The sequence below is a fragment of the Astatotilapia calliptera genome, chromosome 17 (genome assembly GCF_900246225.1).
Source record: "Astatotilapia calliptera chromosome 17, fAstCal1.2, whole genome shotgun sequence".
Lineage (NCBI taxonomy): Eukaryota > Metazoa > Chordata > Actinopteri > Cichliformes > Cichlidae > Astatotilapia > Astatotilapia calliptera.
In genome coordinates, this window is record NC_039318.1 from 11009214 (window position 1) to 11027546 (window position 18333).

At 39.0% G+C, this 18333-nt stretch overlaps 1 protein-coding gene across 13 annotated transcripts in view; it reads right to left on the bottom strand.

Moving 5' to 3' along the window:
• Positions 1-1046: 1046 nt before the first annotated feature.
• dlg1a (discs large MAGUK scaffold protein 1a) overlaps positions 1047-18333 on the bottom strand; it is a 114024-nt gene continuing 96737 nt past the window's right edge. For 11 of the 13 annotated variants that reach the window (XM_026148046.1, XM_026148047.1, XM_026148048.1 and 8 more), the window contains 9 exons: positions 14543-14725; positions 11943-12006; positions 9696-9711; positions 7648-7698; positions 6804-6905; positions 6234-6406; positions 6042-6151; positions 5225-5316; positions 1047-4528 (listed from right to left, as the gene is read on the bottom strand). In XM_026148046.1, the coding sequence (XP_026003831.1) occupies positions 4422-4528; positions 5225-5316; positions 6042-6151; positions 6234-6406; positions 6804-6905; positions 7648-7698; positions 9696-9711; positions 11943-12006; positions 14543-14725 (898 nt within the window). In that variant the 3' untranslated portion in view covers positions 1047-4421. Of the gene's footprint in view, positions 4529-5224; positions 5317-6041; positions 6152-6233; positions 6407-6803; positions 6906-7647; positions 7699-8065; positions 8108-9695; positions 9712-11942; positions 12007-14542; positions 14726-18333 lie in introns of all 13 variants that reach the window. The other 2 variants (XM_026148057.1, XM_026148058.1) reach the window with 1 other exon arrangement.

Consider the following 18333-nt stretch of genomic DNA (forward strand, 5'->3'; position numbering starts at 1 on the left):
GAGACTGAGATTACCGAAAAGCACCACTGAACGACACAGGAAATCATTCCTGCCTGTGGCCATCTCCCTGTACAACGCATCCACTTAACACACTGTTTGCTGCTACAACTACACATGTTTCTTTTCCAACTATTTATTTATGAGTGACTTATGTATGTATGTATGTATATATATGTATATATTGTACTATTCTTAGTTAGTGTATTGTCTGTCTTGTCTTAATGTTGGTTTAAAATGGAGCACTGTAACAAAAAATAATTTCCCCCAGGGATCAATAAAGTATTCTGATTCTGATTCTGATTCTTTGTGTCCCCTCTTTCTGTCTTCTCTTCTGAATTGTAAACCACATATCTGTAGGTACCTCTTTTGGTCCTCGAAATGGTATCCATACACATTACTGTGAGCGCCTAGTGCTATGAGTTCTACTAGTTAGCCATAGAGGTTCCATATGTGGGCAGCACAGTGGTGCACTTTACGTTTGTAAATGATTCTAAATTAATCCATGGATGGATGAATGGACATCTGTGTAGATTGTACTGCAGGGACAGAAATGGACTTTGCCTGATCATTTCATGGTATGCTTTTCAAACCATGTGTATTAATAGAATATACCTGAATATTAAACATCTGGAAAACAAATCCTAGTGTTTGGATAAGTGTGTCTCTGTTGTTGAGCATTACCTTCAAGAAAGCGGTGACAGTGTGAGTTTAGAAATTTCCGTCTGCATCCCTTTTTTTTGAGCACAAGTATGGTAAAAAAAAAAAAACTCTTAATAACACCTGTCAACACAATTAATATTTGCACCCATTCAAGACCCTATTTATAATCAATATATAATCTGCACCCTTTTTTCCTGAACTAATGATACTTTTTTCCAATTGTGCTGCTTGAAGAGTCAAATCAGACATCCAGAGAGAGCACTACAAACTCGTAGTAGAGGTGAGAGTAAAGGAACTTATATTAGATTACAGTTTTAAGAGAATATTCACATTCATACACATTCCACAATGCAAAAAAAAGAAAAGAAGGTTAAAGGTAAAAGGAATTCAGTAAATCTCAATAAAGACTTTTATTTATGTTTTTTTGTACCAAAATAGGCAGTTAGAGCAGGGATAAATATTATATGTTAGATATAGTTCCATCTCTGTAATAGATTCTTTGCATCGGTGCTTTACTCTAACATACAGTGGCATGGTGCCCTGGCTAAAAACACACAGCCAGAGTCATACAGACAGCCCAGTTCTGTCAACACACAAACACAGTACTGATCGACCTGAATCAGTGAGGATTACAGATTTGGCCTATCTGAACATTCTGTGGAGAAACATTTAAAGCCTTTTAAAACACATGCGGTCAAAAACTGGTTGTTATTTGAAATAAAAAGCTACTCTGTTGACAGAACAGTCTTTCTATACGTCTCCAGTCTCCAGTCAGCTTGGAGAAGTCGCCTCGGGGTTGGAGGATGGAGATGGGGAGCGGGTGGCTGACAAGGTCCATACAGGTGGGGGCTGCGTCGCCAAAAGCATCTTGGGATCTCGAATGTTACGTTTGGAAAACAAGAGATTATGTTACATCGTGTTTCCGGTGAGTGTCGTTCATGACCTCAGCACTCGCGATGTTGCTCCCTGGAGAAACTGGAAATATTACACCAACGCCAATTACGTAGCAAAGGGCTCTCAAGAATGTACGCTCTAATCCGAATAACAAAATATCTATGAGGCGGATAGAGTATAAATAATTTTTTGCAGTCATGCGACAAACTTTACAGGTGCAACCTGGATTGCAAGAAAGTGAAAATAATATTGCTCCACAGCACCTTTCAGGCCACTGAGTAGAATGCATTAAATGGCCCTTGCGATAAAGCAGATGCAATGCTAAAAAACAGATATACTCAACAACACTGCTATGATTTTTTTTGTTGTTGTTTTCGTTTTAGTTTTCAGTACAAGTAGAGTTTAGTCACGTGTTGTTAAGCTGAGCCTTGGCGACAAGCAGCAAAGCCTCTGAAAAGACTACTACAGGTAACAGATGCACTAAGCAAGCTTCACATGACCAACAGAGTCGCCATTGTTAGGTTACATGTGCTGTTAACGTGGTCACAGACTCCACTGAGTAGCTTTAACCCCATAACGCCAACTGTATCATATTTAACACATGAGTTGTGAGTTTTTTTAAACTTCTTTAAATATCATCAACCTAAAAAATGTCAGATAAAGCAAAAATTATACAGATTGAAACTCGTGTATTGATAATTCATTTCTTTTTTTTTTTCTTTTTTCATTTGTCAGAAGGAAAGGAATGGCTCAGGCTTAACAGGGTTAGGTTTGCTTCTCGTGCTGTGTGGCCTCCTAAATGAATGAAAAGCCAAACATTTCATCCTTCAATGCATAAAGTAGACATTTGTGAAATAATGAAAACAGGCTCCAAGATATAACCCTTGGATAATTATGGATGGAGTGCGGAGGTCACACATAAAGGCTTAAACTTAAAAGGGGGGTCAATGCTTAAACTTATAAATCCAGCGGGGGAAAAAGTGGATTACAGTTAAATGGTTAATCCAAACAGCAAGTTTCTCCAGAAGAGTACACTCGATACCCCTAAAATACTCATCAACGACAGTATGACGTGTTTTTTAACCTTTACCAAAAAAACCGCGTCGACCAGCTTCGTCTCAAAGCAGCTCAATCATCGCTGAGGGAAAAGCGAGTGTGTCGTGCATCACGTGCGCAGACCGGAAACACTGGGAGGGTAAAGATGCTTTTAAGAAACCAGCCCTCATTAGTGCAACTACGGTAAGAAGGAAAGCCGTAACAATGATGATTACGATCGTGATGATAGTGATGATGAAGCAGAAGATACACTGTTTAATGCTGGCGTGCGTAACTAACGTCACACTGCGCAGAGGAGGAGACACGAAGGCATGAGACAGAGAGAAGGAAGCGGAGGTGGAAGGAAAAGGCAGAGAAGCCTCTTTGAGATGAAAGCTTCTACGAAACAGACTCGATCTCGAATCTGGGCCACTGTTTGTCGAGCTGTCGAGTACAATTTTAGAACTTAAGTAATAAGAAAAATGTCTAAATTCAGTTTTATTTTATTTCTCCTAACAAACTGGAGCAGTTTATGGTTTTATTCTGACTTAAATGTTGTTGTTTTGGAGTGTTTACACAAACTACAGCTTGTACAATAATCTGTTATTTGTATCTGATTTGAACATTTTAAAGATTTTCACCATTTTCCCTTCATCTGTACTTTGTATTCCAGACAAAGTATTTATGTATCTTGTAAATTAGACGATACATTTCTACTGAAGATAAGAATTTGTGAAAAGTAACGAGCAACAGTGCAGATGACTTGACTCTGATTGGTGATTGGTTGTTCGATGGCCTTATGAGCTGCTCTATCGTGTTTACTCTTTGGCTGTAAATTGCAGTGAGCTGCCTGATAAATATGACCTTGTCTCTACTCACCATGGAGAACTGTGAGTTATATTAAAAATATTTCTCAGAAATGTGATAAATGCAGGCCCAGAGCTCCAAACGTACTCCATCATCAATATGAGGCAGTTTGTTTTTGATCTTTTAATAGCAAACTACTGATAGAGGGCTTTGCACTTTATTTATTTGAATTTAATCTTCGTTTGTTATCGGATCGAGAACTGCTGCTTCTTAATATAATTATTATTATGTCACACATTGCTTACAGATTAAATGATTAATATATTCTTGCTACATCTCTAAACAGTATTTGTTTTGATGCCAAAATTCTGCGGCGTATTGAAAATTTTATAATGATTTTCACCTCATATCTAAAGTCTGTGGATAGTCAAAGGAAGAAAGGGAATGAAAGGATTGAGGATTGAGAAAAAACATGAATAAGAAACTGTAAACAAGAGTGATGCTATGAGGAGAGACAGACAGAGAGGGAAGGAGATCAAGATTTTGTCCCAAAAACATGCTCTTAAAGCTACAGCGTGCAAAAATCTGCCTCTTGGTGACAATATAATCATTACAAACCCATACATGAATGCATTACCCTTCGTTAATATGAAAACAACAACGACAACAACAATAAGAAGAACAATAATGAAATCAAATCAGATAATGGTACATGTCGCCTTGATTTAAACCACCTCCTTAAACATTAAGGAACTGAGCCGTAGGAAGATCCACCAATAGGCTGCTGGACAGACATGAGCTCCTCCCACTTCAGGAAGCAGCAGTCCCAGATAGTCCCAGCCTCGTCCCACTGAATGTGCTTATGTAAATGTGTCAATGCATGTAGTGATGTGCGTGCATAAGAAAAAGAGAGCAAGGAAGCAGGCTGATAATAGAAAATTAGACAAGAAGGAAGTGTGCAGAGAGGCTGATGTTTGTGTGTGTGTGTGTGTGTGTGAGTGAGTATGTTGTATATGGGTATTTATTCAGAGTCGCTCCTTGGTGGGAACCCAGATGTAAGGACCAGACTGCTCCTCGATGATTTGCTTCACCTGCGAATACACTTCCTCTAGAGTTGAGCCCTGGACGATTGCTGCAAGAGAGAGAGAGAAAAATATTAAAGATTAAAAGATGTGTTTAAATCAAATAATGTGACACACAGGAAGAAAATAGTTACTGTAGATGGATGGATGGCCAAATATTCTCTTCAGGTGTTGGTAAAGATCAAAACCTGAGCTAAATGAGATTTTATGGACCAAAAACACAATCCCACATGTATAATAGCTTAGCTTTAAAACTACTCGACGTGTGTAAATATGTGAATAAATCACAGCTTGCCAACAACTTTATCCGCATTAAAGGTGACAATATGCCAGTGTGGTTCACAGCTTGCCCCTGCTGCATGTTTAACAGTTTCTCCAAGCTGCCTCCTCCACAGATTCTCCTCAAACACAAAAATAAACTTGATCACATTTTCACTTACACCTCAAAGCATACTAATCTTTGATCAAAAAAAGTTGAGCAGATATGGAAAATGTTAGTTTTACCCTACTTTCCAAAGTTATACAGCTCATGTGTACAGTTTTCTTTTCAAAGTGTATAACCGCCACAGGTGAGACTTTACTGTACAGTATTTATCATACACTCACAATATCCTGATATTATTAGGGCAAAATATTTCTGCAGTGATTTAGTAGTAGCAGTGACTCTGGAGGCAGTCCAGATGTGCACATGGAGACAACCTTGAGGGGGGAGATTTAAAGGTATGTGTTTTGTTTAGGTGACTCACCAGTGAAGTACTCTGTGAACTCCTGCTCCAGTTTCACAGCTCTGTCGTAGGCCTTCCTTGCCTGCTCCTCACTGAGACGCTTATTCATCTCTCTGCAGAAAGAGACTACAGTTATTTTTCTGTAAAAAAAAAAAACCCATTAGACCCTATGCAAAAATAGCCCTACTGATATTTTCGTAAAGTTCAGCAGTGTTAAGATGACTCAGTGACTTTTAGAAAACGGAAAGTGATGAGTGAACAAAAGTAAAGGAACATATAAGCAAAAAAGAAGCTGGGCTTCACATTTATTTAAATGAGTGAAGTTTAGCCCTCATTTAAAATAATATAGGCAACATTCTCACTGTAGAGGCGTTTGACTTATTGCATATTGTATAAAAATACTGTCAACCGGCAGCAGTACCCATCAGCCGTCCAGTAAACTCACTACGGCTCAGGGGTAAAAATGAAGTTCACTGAGTTTTTTCCCTAATAAATGCAGCTACACATTTTTTAATGGAAAAAGAGAAAAAAGTACCTTCATGAGAGGTATTTCATCAGTATGACATAAAAGCAGAACTTTTGAGAATTAATATTTGTCATGTCAACCTTGAACCGTCTCTTAGAACATTTTTGTGGCACTTATTTAGAGAAGTTATACAATTTTACTGGCTTTGTTTATGTTGCTGATAGTTTTTACTTATAAGATGCTTATAGGATGCTATACTTATCATATTTTTAACCTTTCCATTTGATTACTTGAGCTTTGAAAGAACAGATGATAAAACAGTGCAAGACAGATGCTCAGATTGTCTTTGAACAGTTATGTTGTGTCACTTACAAAATGTTGTCGACACTGAGTGGTCTAATGAGGATAGCGATGGGATGGAGGCCTGCCATCTGGAGACGCTTTATCGCGTTCCCTGATACATCCAGTATGCAGTGCTTGCCCTGTGGGAGAGACACGGAGTCAGACATTCTTTCTTCCCATACCCTCGCTCTCTTTTTCCCATTGATCGTGTCTCTGTCTCACCTTGTCAGCGACCTCTTTGACAGACTGTATGCTGGTTCCATACAGATGGTTGTTATACTGTCCAGCCTCGATGAACTTGTGCTCCTGAATCTCTCGCTCCATGAGCTCTCTGGAGGACATGAAGTGGTAATCTCTGCCATCCACCTCGTAGTCTCTCCGTGGCCGTGTTGTGTCTAAAGATCAGAATTTACACAGACTCAGGCAAAGAAATAAAATATCTTAGTGTGCAGTATCCTGCTCATGAGCACCTTAGTGCACATATTAGCCTAAAACATTAAGATTAAAAAGCAAAAACACAACATTATGTCGCATTAGGGACTCATCTGTCTTCAGGGTAGGGCATCCATTTTTTGGGGGTTTGGGAGTCTCATAAAAATGTTTGTCAGTTTTTTTCTAATCTAAAAAACTGAATGAGGCAAACGTGACCCTTCACTGAGCTCATAAAAAATGTATTAAAATTAGGCATGACTTTGCGATTTTGATTTATTGCCTCAAGGTCATAAGGTTTGCAAAGCTCCAGTAACTGTTGCAGGTTTCTACTGGGATTTATAATGAACTAAAGGCACTCACGTGGGACGCAGGAGCCAAACTTGTCAGGGAACTCGGAGATGAGGTCATCGTTAACCCGATCTTTCATTGGTCCAAGCACGATGACTGGCCGTGTGTAATTAACTGAGAATTGACAAAAAAAAAAAAAAAAAACCAGGTTCCGTCAACGTGTAAAATCCACTCCTCTGGAGTGTCTTTGAAGGATTCACAGTTTTAAAAAACTTATACCAGCCCTTTAACGCTGCCTGTCTGAAATCAGTCAGTTTTACCTTAAGTCACCTCACTCAAAAGAAAAAAAAAAACTGGAAAGCGTGCATCAAGAGGACCCTAAAATCTATAAAAATTTTAATGCAGCTTGCTCCAGATGATTTATTTAATACAGCTAGGAAGTTTGTAATGACTGACCCACCGCTGCTTCAGTGGGATTTAAGCAAGCTACAGAAAGGTTCTCCAACTACCGGTCGACTGTTTTTTTTCTAAAATAATGAATTCTTACAAACTCAATTAATTACTTCCCCCAGGCATGTTTAAAGATGTTACAAAGTACTCTGCTTTAGTAATACATTGTCTAAGATGTGTTGATTCTTAAAGCTACATCAACTGATTTAAATGGTTTGAAGTTTTAGATTTTTTTGCAACGGCCTCGGATTCGCTTCAAAAATGCTGTTTGCAGGTAAACACTAAACAAACACAGCGAGCACTTTCAACACAATTTCCCTGTCAAAATGACAAATTCTTTCCAATGAGAAATGATAAAGATTGAAACACAGTTTTGAGTAGAGAAGCACTTTAATTTACCTACATAAGCTAAGCTAACACACATGAAAAACAACAACAAACCGAGGAGGAAAGGGAAGCCACTGACCTTCATGCTGCATGACAGGCTGGTAGGTGAGAAGGATCTCCTCCTGACCGGCTGTTTAAACAAACACAAATGAAGGACACATTAAAAGGACCAACACTTGACAACATATCATGCCCTGATTTCTACTTTTGGAAAAAGAGTTCTTCAACAGCTCTGGAAAAGCAGGCTGCAGAAGCAGAGAAATGTAAACTGTACACACAAAGACATGCACGTAAAACTAAAGTAAACCATAGCACACAATTACGCGTGACACACCCACAAGCACACACAGAGGAAAACCTACAGCCCAGCAGCTACATCAAGCAGGTGATGAACTGAGAGGCAAAGTTTAAAAGATCAAGAACAGAGTGAAGAAGAAAAGTACATTTAGGAGAGAGAGAGAGAGAGAGAGAGGGGACAGAGGAGGGGCTAGACTTACAGGAACTACTCTCATTATCACTGGTGCCAGAGTATACCAGCTCTGGAAGGACAAGACAGGTCAGAGTCAACACACACACACACACACATATATATATGAACACACATACAACACACACACACACATATGTAAACACATGTACAAACTTGCATTCACTGTCGTGGTTTCACTTTTCAAAACAGAATTCCATCCATCCAGTTTCTATATGTGTGTTTCACTGTAATATCTCAATTATAACATCTACTGCTTAATACACAAGGAAAAGTACAACAATGCTCAGAGAACTCAGTCAAACTGTACACCAGTTGCATTTTTTCTGATATAATAAAGGGCAATTTCTAAGGTTTACTCCAAAACTGTTTTTCCAATGTCTCAGATTAAATGGGGCTATTGTAAGGGCACCTTTGAGCAGGATCTATATCTACGTATAAATTGACTTCTTTCCTTACATCTGCAAATTAAACACAGACTAGTACACACATGGTGTTATATATATTTGTGTAAATTAGTGATTTTTTAATATTTTGCTTTTTTGATTTGATTTTGCAATTTGTGTTTTAAGTAACAAAAGAAAAAAAAAGGGGGGTTTTCTAGCATTACTGAAACAAAGACATTTTGTAATGTAATAAGTAAAACACAAATAATATCTCAATTATGTTTGTACATTTTCGTTTTTTAGCATAAAAAAATAATGAAAACCATGACCGAATTAGAACGCTGATTATTTTATCTTACTAATTCAATGTGTACAGCACCAATTCACAACAACAGTCACTTCAAATAGCTTCATACTATAAGATAAAGAGCGTAAAATATTAAAAAAGCAGTCCCAACAATCTTACAAATATCTGTCATGATAAGAGAGCTATTTAAAAAAATATTTCCCTATAAACTATAAGGAGGCATAACAGACTCCAATGAGCCCGTTTAGTTTGCTCTGCTCGTTTGAGGGTTAGAAAATGATGTGCAATAGTTTCACAGCTAACTCATGACGAAGCTAGAAAAGTTTAGAGATTGAGCAATTTAATGGGCAATTAAATTGAATAAAAAATTCAGGAGATTACCATGCATATTTTAAGTTGTCTTGCACTTTTTCTGAGGGAGCCTGTCTGTGCTTATTTATAGACTCTAACTAAATTATCAATGTTGTAGCTTTTGGAAATTAACACAAACCTTTATTATCAAGAACCATCAAATATGGGCAAGTTCCACATTTCAGATGCCAGTATTAATTTTCTAATAGCTTTTACTTGCTGTAAATATTCATACTGGACATTTAAATGCGCCTTCTTGATGCATAAAAGTAAAACAATCCAGACCTCTTCTGTGCAAATGCACATTTGGACATTTAGCTGAACATAACTTATTCCAAAGTTGACACTTTTTTTTAACTTTGTAAAGTAAATTTTAAGGACGACTTACTTTAAGGTAGACTTGTACTGAACAACTGGTTTTTGGAGTACTGCTCCAGACTTTGTATGTTAGGTGTGTAATGAACTCTATATTTAATTGCACCCTATTACTTCTCCTCCAACTGGAAACTTAACAGAGTTTAGGTCTGGTCAGGTTTGAGAAAAGGTGGAATCATATGTGCTGACCAGCAGGTGTCGCTGAGAGAGAGAATACCTACCTTTATCATCCTGATCCTACAAAGACAAAGAGAGACGGAGAGAGACAGAGAGAGGGGGGTGGGGGTGGGAGGGGGTGGTGGTAAAGACACAATTAATTATCATATTGAAAATTATTCCAGGAGTATCTTGACTATTATCAACAGAAGCCTATTTGAAAGCTTTGAGCTCTCTACTGCGAACGCATATACCCAAAGTTTTAGAGAGCAAGAATAATTACAGTGTTAGTGCAGCAGGGTGTGTGTGTGTGTGTGTGTGTGTGTGTGTGTGTGTGTGTGTGTGTGTGTGTGTGTGTGTGTGTGTGTGTGTGTGTGTGTGTGTGTGCATGCTTCGCAATTTTTAATTATCATCTCTTCACCACACGGAGCTGCTGATTGCAGCGTTGCTGATTCAAACAGTGTGAAGAAAACAGAAGAAGGGTGAGAGTGTGCGCTGACAACACGGTGATATCAATAGCATGTGTTAAACCTGTGCTCAGCATCACACTGTGTAAAGTGTGAATAAAGTCACATTGTTGCCTCACCTATGAACTCAGACTGAAACTTTTCTACGTCACAAATATCTAATTAAAAAATGGAGAGAAAGCTGCCACTCTCTCTGTAGTTTGACTTTGAATTAAGGTTTCCCCCTGCAATTCTTTATCTACTAACAGGTGGTGTGGCTGTCACTAACAGGGGCAATGCAGCCAACCCAGTCACTGACTGAACTACAAATCAAATGCGATTTAAAGTCTCCATAAAGAATAGATTTTTTAATTCTAGTGCCAATTAAGAACTTAAACTTTATTAAAGTAATGCCAGATGCCAGAAAAATTGTTCATTGTTCATAAACAGACAACCTATCAAATAACACAAGGTTAAACTAAATCGATATCAGCAACAGTAGCACTCATGATTGCCTGTAGCTCTCTCTGAAAAGCGACCTTTATTGTCTCTGTCATTTACTAATCAATCCAGCAATCAGTTTCAACTGTTGTTGCACTTCCCCTTATTATCTGTTATAGCTACGATAGGTGTGTACTGTTGGAAATTTTAGATGTTTGCATTAATCATGACCAAAGGTTTAAATAGTGACACAGCTGACCTCAGCCTGAAGCAGCTTTAGTTACAGCCTTTTTTTTTTTTGCTTTGCATTCTGAAAATCTCCTTTAAGTCCTGGAATAAAATGAATCAGCTGGAAATGAGCAATAACAGTCCTTATTGAGTTTTGGTAAAGTTCAGGAATAGCAATCCCTCATGTAGTTTTGCGATAAAGTCATGGTTTTAGGTAAAAATGCCAAGTTTAACATTGCTGTGGTTTGAAGAAACCATAGATTGTTGTTCGAACACAGCAGGCAATCAGATGACTTTAATTTTGCTGTTTTAACACCCAGCCTCCTTTCTTTGTGGATTTTATCACATCAAAATAGCATCACGCTGCTTCTATCAACACTACCAACAGAAAATCATTGTGATTGTTATATCCACTAGATATAGGTGTTGTCTCGTGAGAGTAAAAGCAAATGTTTGATGCGACTGGAGGAAATAACAAGCTGTTGTGCCTCTCGATTGAGCCTGCCTGTAGTGGAGCACAAAATAGCTTTTAGATGTTTACTGACACTCTACACATCTGTACTATTTTAAGCTCACACATGTGACCTTATAACAGCATGATAAAGTTGCTCTTTGTGCTTCAAATGTTGCTGAAGCCTTTAGAGAGAAAACCATTCTCTGTCATATGGAGACTATCTCTCCACTCCATTACATAAGTTCGGGGTATGACCCCCCACATATGGAATATGTGGAGAGAGTCTCTCACTCAGAGAACCAAGGTTACAGCGTAACCGTACTTTCTCTGCAATTACCCTGCGCACAAAATATTTAACACAAGTACAGCCTGACGTTGTGCCTTCTCTGTAATCAGATTCAATTAGTCATTTAAAAAACAAACAACAAAAAAACCCCATCATATTTTGGTGGTGTCTACCTTCAGCTGTCAATCTACCAACTGTCAGAAAACAACCAACCAACTGCTTTGTTTCATCTGACCTACAGTTCTTAAACCGACACAATATCCACCTTACTGCTCAAAGTAAGAAAAAAATTAAAATAAGACATTTAATGTCATGTTTTTTCAAAACAGTAAAGAGCTCAAGCTTTGCTTTTTACTTCTTTTGACATTTTACTGTTATGTTCAACACCTTGAATTAAAGTATACTGGTTTGAGAACTGGTTTGAGTTTTAAGATTTATGACAAACATTCATACTCACTGATCTGTCCTGAGACCTGCTCACTCTGACTGTCTTTAACCTCGACCTCTCCTTCTTTTCTGCCCTGTGAATAAAGCAAAAGACAGGTGCAAACGTTAGGAGGCATGCAGAGAGAGGATGAAAAAAATATGAACAGCGAATCAGCTCAATTAACACCCTGAAACTGTAAAACTAATTTAACGTCACAACGAGTGTCTCAGGTTGTTATGGATCTGAAAGAATGATTCGAACAAAGCCACAAAATATTGTTTCATCTGAAAAGTAATTTTGCAGCTTACTTTATTGGAATGTTGAAACTGTATATCTTTAAGCATCAGTATGAGATTACGGGGGTTTAAAATAGCACTGAGAGGAAGCAGAGGGAATTTTGTGCACTTATCCAGATGTTATGTAAGTTGACAGCGAAGAGCTGATTGCATGGTCGTGTCCATTAATCTAAACGGGCTGTGATCACCTTAAAACAGGTGCAAAGGAATAAAAGACCGAGACGGCATCGAAACACCCCAGCATACTCGGGTGTAGAAGGCATTTCCTCCCTGTGAAGGTTTCACTTGCTCCTGCTGTGGGGACATTTTTGTCTCCTGTGTTTAAATTTAGCTTTGTCACTTCCTGTGCAGGACCATTTCCTGCTGGCGATCACATCCAACTCTAGAATTTCAAATAAGCTGAATCTCTGGGACCTGTTTCTCTGCTGCTTAGCTTTCTTTTTTAATTTAAAAAAGCCAGATGCGTCTTTGTAAAAAGTCTTATGTAATACAGCTTTTAGCCCCCTGATGTCTGTAAACAGCTCGACAACTGTCATTGACAAACCAGCAATAACGTAGTGAATAAAAAAGAACATCGCAATGATAACTAAAGATATATTCTGGGTTATCCTGTTCTTTGAATGCTGACATCTTTATAAGAGCATGCTTACAATTAACTTTATCTCTAAAAAATGTCCTCGGAAAAAGGCATGAGGAAAAAAACAGAGCAGGTGAGCAGAAAGAGGAGAAGAAGCAAGATTAAAAAAAGAAGAAAAGCAGCAGACGAGAGGAAAAGGAGTCGAAGTTAAAGAGGAGTAGAATAAAGAGACCTCCATGGAAAAGAAGAGAGGAGAGCAGCAGGAGGGATGATTGAATACAGTTATATCAGAGGCTGAACACAGCTTACATTAAAAGACTGACTGAACTTTAATAATTACCTTTCATCATAACACTAATGCTAATAGCGCATAATCCAGCTTATCATTTTTAATATCCTGCAGACAGATAAATTGTAAAATCTAAATCTCTGGCAGACATATTCTAACATCTTTAACAATTTTCAAACTACAGCCTGTAATATATGAATTTCTATTACTTCTGTTTCTAGGCTGTTTTTTTAAACTATAACACAGTTATCTACGTAGCCCTAATGCTCAAGCCTCTGCTTTAACACCTCAGTCTATTAATACCTCTCTGTCAAACCCATATGTGACAATCTGCTCATTTCACTCACTCCTACTCTTCCTTGCCACCTTGAATCCCTTCTTTCCTCTCTAACACTCCTTCACTTTCCTTCCTTACACCCCATCACTTTCCACATCCCTCTGCCCCTGGTCATCGCCTCCCTCTGTGTCACGGATGGTAAAACGACTCGTCTTAAATTGTCTTCTCCTTGCACCTCAGAAATCTAACATCTGTCTGTCACCTCGTCCAGGGCGAAACAAGTGGAGAAGGTAGAAGGAAGGAAAGTTGGCATATATTTCCGCCACAGGATTACATTCAGCAGATTCTTCGTAATGATGATGCTCGCAGTGATATGAGTCAACACAAAAACGACACTCTGGTGTAAAGACTGAAGCTAATTTGAAAATGAATCTCCGACCACGGATGCTGTCCCCAGGAAACAGCTGCCAAGCTGTCTGTATTTTAAACAGCACGGAGCTGAAATCCAGCGTCAAATTAAGTCAGAATGGGATGACACATTGAAACTAAGTAGATTTTTTTCTCTGTCTTTTTTATTTTGAGCCACAACAAACAAATAAAAGAAAAACCCATTTAGTAAATCATGAAAAGAAGATACACAGTCTTCCACCTTGATATTCCTCATGGAAAGGTGCCAATGTGAACAAACACTGTGGACGAACACATTTGTTTGTTTTCTTATTAGTCTTCTTAGTTTTCTAATTTAATTTTGTGAAGGTTTATGGTTGACTCCAGGGTCTGCTGTATAGTGGCCTATCACAATAAGCCTGGACAGACTTGTATTATAATAATCCTCATCCTAATGAAATGACTGAAGACCACACTGACGCTCATTCTGGTCTGGACTGTTTTCATTTGATTTAATCTGTATGTGTGAAAAACTTAATAATACTTCATTTTAAAGCCTTCTGAAAAGAGTCAGATTCAGATTTCTAACAGATGAACAGAAAGAAAATATAAGTGTAAAAGTTATCATTCAATATTTGTATTGAACAAAGATTCAAATGTGAACATTTTTAGGTGATAGCAACAACTCAAAACTAGATTTGAGGGAATGGGCGGACTTGACTTTAACGCTTCTACTTTAGTTAATAAAACAAAAATCAATAAAACCATCCACCCACTCCCATCTGAAACCCTTTGAACTCTGACCTCCGGCGGCTGGGGATGACCCCGACTTCCGGGCAGTTTGGGGGCGGGGGGCTGAGGTGACGGGCGGGCCACCACTCCTCTTCGCTGGCGCTGCTCACGTGGAGGATATCCCCAAAATGAAAGGGCAGGGCCTGATTGGGCGCGCTCAGATCCGAAGCACTTCCATCATAGTCAAACAAGGCCCTGCAGGGGGACAGAAAACAAATGACGCATGCAGTTACACGCTCAGCTTCAGCGCGACAAGCCATTCTGCTGGAGGACAGGTTAGTTGATGACATATACATTTCATTTTGAAGTTTGAAACTAGATTTCTTTTCTCTAAACAGATAGAAAGACGTGCTGGAATAAATACAAGATGAAAAACAGCTGAGAACTGTTTTTCTACACAACAAATTATTTTTTTAATTACTAATTTATGACCTTGTCTTGGAGCACATGGCACCGCGTATGTGTCTGAAGTTGTGCACATCTGTCTGTGTGAGTGTCACTGTGTATGTGTGTGCAGTAGTCCGTCTCTGTGACCACAGAGATGCAAACCCATCCAGAGGGAAAAGACCTGGGAAAGTAGGCCAGCGTGTGTGTGTGTGTGTGTGTGTGTGTGTGTGTGTGCAAAGGAAGTAGAGCTGAAATAACCAACATCCCCTAAAGTCCCTACTGCCTTCATCAATAAAACAGAACAGAGACAGAGAAGGAGAAACAGAAGAAAATTAGACAGAGAGGTAGACACAGACAGGCCAACAGAGAGCCTGACATTTGTACAAAAACACAGCACTTCGTGCTTTTTTAACGATACATCAAGATGATAAAAGAGAAGACTTGAGTGCTTTAATTTTAGGTGGAGGCTAAAAACTGACAGCCTGCATTAGTATTACTGTAATATAAGTTAACAGGCGCTGTCTACCAGGACTGCGAGCAGGGCAGAAGGATTGCAGGTGAATTCACTAAAGTGTTCAGGGTGACGCTGATTAGCTGCAACAGCACAAAAGCTTTAGTTAAGCTGCTCTGTTGGTGACAGCGATAATTAGATTAGATTAAACCTGAAGCCGGTTTAAACTGTGTACAGTAATCATCAAACACAATATGTTGCCTGTGACAATGATGGTAGCACGATGCTGTGATACTTGATATTTACTGCAAGACAACCACTTATTATAGACGTATAATTATATAAACCTCTGTATAAACATTTTTACAGGCAGTCATATTTTTTAATGCTAAGCTGTGGTCATGATAGGTTATGGAAGTATAGAAACTGACCACTCACTATTATATTTATGATAAGCATGAACTCATTTTGATCTTTGTAGGAAAATCAGAAGAAACTCTACAAAAGTGTTTAAAAAATGATTTTAGTAGACCACATGCAGCCTATAGATCTGTTGTAATGGGAGCTACTGTACAGTGAGATATTTAGATATGTTCCCATAAAGTCAAAGGAAAGTCAGGTATTCTAAATGGCATGACAAGGTAGATGAACATCACAAGCTGTAAACATAAAGTACTTTTTTAAATTAGTGGATATTTGCTGCAACAAGAAGCAGAAAATATAACATACAATAAAAAACACATCCCGCCTAATTTTGCAGCCACCAAGTTACAATGATGGATGGTGTGCAGAGTTAATAAAGTCGCAGCTATGTAAATATAATTCTGTTAAATCAGTTGCAGGTTATCAATTACACTCAGTTTATTTGTACATGAGAACCTTTGAAATCTAATTACTCGAGGGAAGGGACACACATTTAATTACTGCAGCGTGTAGCCACCTAACAGACTGCAATTATAGCACAGTGTGTGTGTTAACCTGTGGACATTTTCAACATTATATAACATGTAAATGCTATTTTTGTACAGCAATCCGATTATTGCCTAAATTGTGTGCCCGTGTGCCTAAAATCAATGACCTGTTCTCAGTATTACATTCATTTGAATTCCTCTGAGGAATTTGTCCAGTGGGGAAGCACACATGAATTACTGTAACCAGTCTGTAAAAGAAACGCACACCCATTGTGTTAGAGATTTTGCATAGCCAGCAGCCTTTTGTCCAAAGAGCACTGCAGTTTAACTTTCCAATGAATACTCATATAGAATTACTGCACATGTGCATATTATTTCCAGAGGTGAAAACGGCTGTGTGACACTGCTGTCATAGGCGAAACAGCCAAATTAAAGTAAACCCCCATTCACATGTAGATTAGCGGTACACAACATTAACTGCACGCTTGTGATAACAGACATTAACATTCTGCAGCACAAAGCTAAGAGAGAACAGCTTACCATCTAACTGACATTACAGCAGCACATGTAACAGCCTCAGTCATGTTCCCTAACAGGCATGCACTGTATGTTGATGCTGAGGAAGTAGAATGAGAGCACATTGTTGTTTGTTTTTTTAAATAATCCCCTTTTTTCAGAGTTTATCTGTTTATTTCTTCATTTCTATTTGTGTCATTTCAAGTTTTACATTATTTGTGGAATATAGTATGACAATGTCTAAGGCAGGAGAGTCAGGGGAGAAAAAAAAGGGGGGGGGGCGGGTGTGTAGTGGAAGGCGTAATACAAATAGAAATGCATAATGCATCGGCAACTGCCGCATCTGTAAGAAAAACAAACATACAACACCTGCAGCACAAACATTCGAAAATGCACAGGTACATAAATCAACAATATTCTTATGGGGTGTGTGTGTGTGTGTGTGTGTGTGTGTGTGTGTGTGTGTGTGTGTGTGTGTGTGTGTGTGTGTGTGTGTGTGTGTGTGTACGAGTGTGAGAGAGAAAGCGAGAGTGTCGATTGTGAGTGTGAGTGTGTCTTTGTCATGAAATGCACTTGAAAATGAGGGTGGAAAGCTGCAGCAACTCCCCCCAGGAGCCGGAGGCACACAGAGATGGATCTGGGAGAACAGAATCTTCCGCAGTCCCCCAAGACTACGGAAGACCTAAGGCCACAGATCTCAGTGATATCTGCGGGAGTCCCAGAAGCCCAGAGGCGATGGGCAGCTGACCCTGCCAGAGGCCAAACACCCCAGTACGAACTGAGATCAGGGCCCCAGGGCTCCAGGCGCCCAATACCTGTCTGGTACCCAGCAGAGCTCCCCACAGGTCCAAGCCGCCCCAGACCACCAAGGGAGTGGGTCAAAAAGAGTATATTTCTAACATATTAGATTCTCTTCATTGGTTCCCAGTTAAATCCTGAATCAAATCCTCCTCACATACAGGTCTTGAATAATCAGGCCCCATCTTAACTTAAAGACCTCTTAGTGCCATATCACTACAATAAAACACTTTTCTGTCAGGGTGCTGGCTTATTTGTAGTTCCTAAGATATTTTAAAGTCGACTAGGGGGCAGAGCCTTCAGCTTTCAGGCCCCTCTTCTTTAAAACATCAAAAGAAAAGGTACGTCATCTCTACTTTTAAGATTAGACTTCACTTTCTGATAAAGCATATAGGGCTAGATCAGGTGAGCCTGAACCCTCCCTGAGTGTTTCTTCTTCACTCACCTGTTTTCATTGTGCGTGTGTTTATTCTCCGCATTTAATCACGAGTTATTATTAACCTCTGGTTCTCTTCCACAGTGTATTTGTCTTCCTCCCCTCTCCCCCAACGGCTCGTGGCAAACACCCGTCCCTCTCTGAGCCTGCTTATGATGGAGGTTTCCTCTGTTAAAAGGGAGTTTTACCTTCCCACTGTGGCCAAGTGTTTGCTCATAGATGATCCTCTGATTGTTCCTGTTTTTCTCTCATATTATTGTCTCCGCGTTACAATACAGAGCTCCTTGAGGCAACTCTCACTGTG